This window comes from Lolium rigidum, chromosome 5 (assembly GCF_022539505.1).
Source record: "Lolium rigidum isolate FL_2022 chromosome 5, APGP_CSIRO_Lrig_0.1, whole genome shotgun sequence".
Taxonomy (NCBI): domain Eukaryota; kingdom Viridiplantae; phylum Streptophyta; class Magnoliopsida; order Poales; family Poaceae; genus Lolium; species Lolium rigidum.
In genome coordinates this window covers 228,676,500-228,679,222 of record NC_061512.1, presented here as the reverse complement: position 1 = coordinate 228,679,222, position 2,723 = coordinate 228,676,500, and the positions used below count along the sequence as shown (strand labels likewise).

General features: G+C 44.7%; 1 protein-coding gene across 1 annotated transcript; it reads left to right on the top strand.

Annotated features, from left to right (window-relative positions):
- The first annotated feature begins 299 nt into the window (after positions 1-299).
- LOC124651496 lies at positions 300-1,831 on the top strand. Its single transcript, XM_047190581.1, has 2 exons — positions 300-557; positions 1,158-1,831. The coding sequence occupies exon 2, from the start codon at positions 1,201-1,203 to the stop codon at positions 1,594-1,596; it is 396 nt and encodes a 131-aa protein (XP_047046537.1). The 5' UTR covers positions 300-557; positions 1,158-1,200; the 3' UTR covers positions 1,597-1,831.
- The last annotated feature ends 892 nt before the right edge of the window (positions 1,832-2,723 follow it).

The window sequence follows — 2,723 nt, the reverse complement described above, 5'->3', positions numbered from 1 at the left end:
CGTCTCTCATGTTAGATGTTCCCGCTGTACGTTGCGGGTGGTGAATTTCGACACTGCTTGCACCCGTTGCCCCCTCGGTGGCCAAGTGCGAACTATAGCAGAGTGGTATAGTTTGTGTTTAAAACTGTAAAAAAATGTGAGGTTAAAAAAATGGCTTTGCTACCGTGGTCCGAGGACCTGCAGGTACATTCCTCCACGTTGTTACTGCGCGTCATGGGTATATCTCAGCAGGCAACCCAACCCAAGCAACTCTCCTCTCTCTCACACACACCTCTCTCCCCCCCTCTCTCTCTAGAGAATAGTGTAACCAGTTCTTCTCTGCCTCCTGGTTTCTTCTCTTCTCTGTGTGCGCACAATCTTCCACAAAGGCCTCAAGCGCTCGCAGCCGTTCGTATCTGCTACCCAAAAGTCATTAACCACAACAGCATCACCCTGCACCCCTCTGTTCTTCATCTTGTTCTTGCCTGGGAGCCCTGGGAGGCGGGAGTCCAGAACAACTGGCCTTGATCTCCTTTCCTGCTTCAATAATCCGGGAGAAAAGAGCTCCATTCGAAGAGGTTCGTGGTTTTCCAGACTCTGAGTGATACCGTACTTCCGTGTTCTGCATCATCTTTCTGTTCTTTATTGATCCCTAACATAGAGATACATGGGGGCGATAAATATTATTTGGAGTTCTAGACAATAGGATAGATATGGGTCTGTTCACATGGTTCTTGCCTTTTTGTTTTTGGTTGGTACTGTAGCTAGGTTGCTTTGTAGTTGGTTCTCCTTTGGTACTCACCAAGCAAACTTCCTTTCCACCTAGAATATTTGTGGAGACCGGTATGTCTTCTGGTGTTCTTGGTTCTTTGGACTGATTTTTGGTGAGATCATGGGAACATCAGATGGCATGCATCTACAAGGACACACATCGTTAAATATCCTAGCTGTGAACAAACATCTGCTTAATCTGAAACCTTTTATATTAGTCTTTCACAGTAGCATATATCCCGTCTTCTACCCAATCTGTACCTTCTATTAGACATTCAGAGTTGCAGGTTTTAGATGTTGAAATCATGTCTCTGTGCGCAACGGCTATTTTTGTGATTCTTTCCAAGTAGAGTGGTCAACGCACGGAGAGAAGAATGTCTGACTCGATTTATTTCTGCTATTTGCAGTTGTGTGATTAGCTATTTGTTGGTTGGGCTGCCTGGGTCCTGGATGGGCAGGCCTAGAGGTGGGAAGGCCAATAAATCGATGGAAGCCGCGAAGAACGAAGACGCTGGAAGCGGCGCCGAGGAGGTGATCCCGGCCTACAAGAGAAGGGGGCGGCCACTGAAGCTTCGGAAGGATGACATCGATGATGAGGAAGAGGACATGGACAAGGTTGAAGACGATGGCGACGGTGCGAAGAAGGTTGCCGTGAGCAAGGACTCGAAGGGCGTAGCCGAGAACGGGGCAAAGAAGAGGCGGCGCCCGACGAAGCGCGCGCCGGACTCGGCTGCGGAGGAGAAGGTCGGCGAGCCGGCGAGACCACTGAACGGATTCCGGCAGAATGGAAGCCGGCGGAAGAACACTCCGCGGAGAGCTGCCGAGGCAGGGGTGCAGACCAAGTGAGGCTCTGAAGATTGAAGAATATGACTTGTGTTTTTTTCTTCGTCTGTTTTACCTCTTTCGTAGACCAGGAAAGCGTCAAAGAGTCTGTGGTGACTGGTGACCTCTCTCTCCATTAGCATGAACTTGCTATGAACTGTGAGCATGCTAATGAGAATACTGCCTAATAGCAGTAGAAGTTATGTAGCTGATTGATTTGTAGCTAGAAGTGCACTAGTAGAGGTAGTAGTGTTTAGAACTTTAGATTTATAAATTTGGGGTTTGAAGAGCTTATGTCACTTAATTCTCTAGTCAGAAATAGTCACTTCATATCTTCCAAAATTACCAAGAAGAATCCCACTTAGATAATGCTCATTACCCTCTGTTTCTGAGGAGAAAATGACAATTACAGCTGATTATTCACTGTTTTTTCCAATCTTTTGGTTTCGATCTTCTATGGATTTGTTTAAGAATTATCTGTAAGTTAGCACCTAAGCACATGGCAGATGAAAATATTTGAGTGTGGGCATTTGGAGCACACGAGAGATGGATCCCCTTTCTTGAACAATTCAAAAACGGTGTTTTGAAGTTTCAAAAAATTCCGAGAAAAAATTATAGATGTAGAAAATAATGTAATCTACAAACGAGAAAAAACTTAACTCAAAATACTCCGTATTTGGGCTGCACAAAAATGACAAAATATGGCATCTAAAGTAATGCGAAATTTTAGAACTCGATGTAAGATTTAGTCATTTTTATTAAGCCAGAATATATAGCATATGTGGTTGACATTTCGTTTGTTGGTAGAGTACATTATTACGTATATCTAGTTTTTTTCAGAATTATTTGGAACTTTGAAATCTTTGAAATTTTGAAGAAAAAGGCTCCACGTCGCCGGTGCTCTAAAGTGAATTTTCGACCACATTTTATGCTAACATCTCACAATGTATCGGAGTTCTCATCTCATAGTAGGGAGGATCTACCCGGATGCAAGATCGAGTTATCATCTACCATGGATTCATGTTGAAGGAGGAACCATGCAGAAGGGAGTTGCGGAAGCAACATCATTGTCCCAAGGAGGCGGCGGGTATAGGGTCGAAGTTGACGGGAACGATGTTTGGTAACGCAGTTCAGTGACTAACGGCTATATC

Bases quoted from the DNA above. Each gene is read 5' to 3' on its own strand.
- LOC124651496 (XM_047190581.1), top strand. From the start codon at position 1,201: ATGGGCAGGCCTAGAGGTGGGAAGGCCAATAAATCGATGGAAGCCGCG.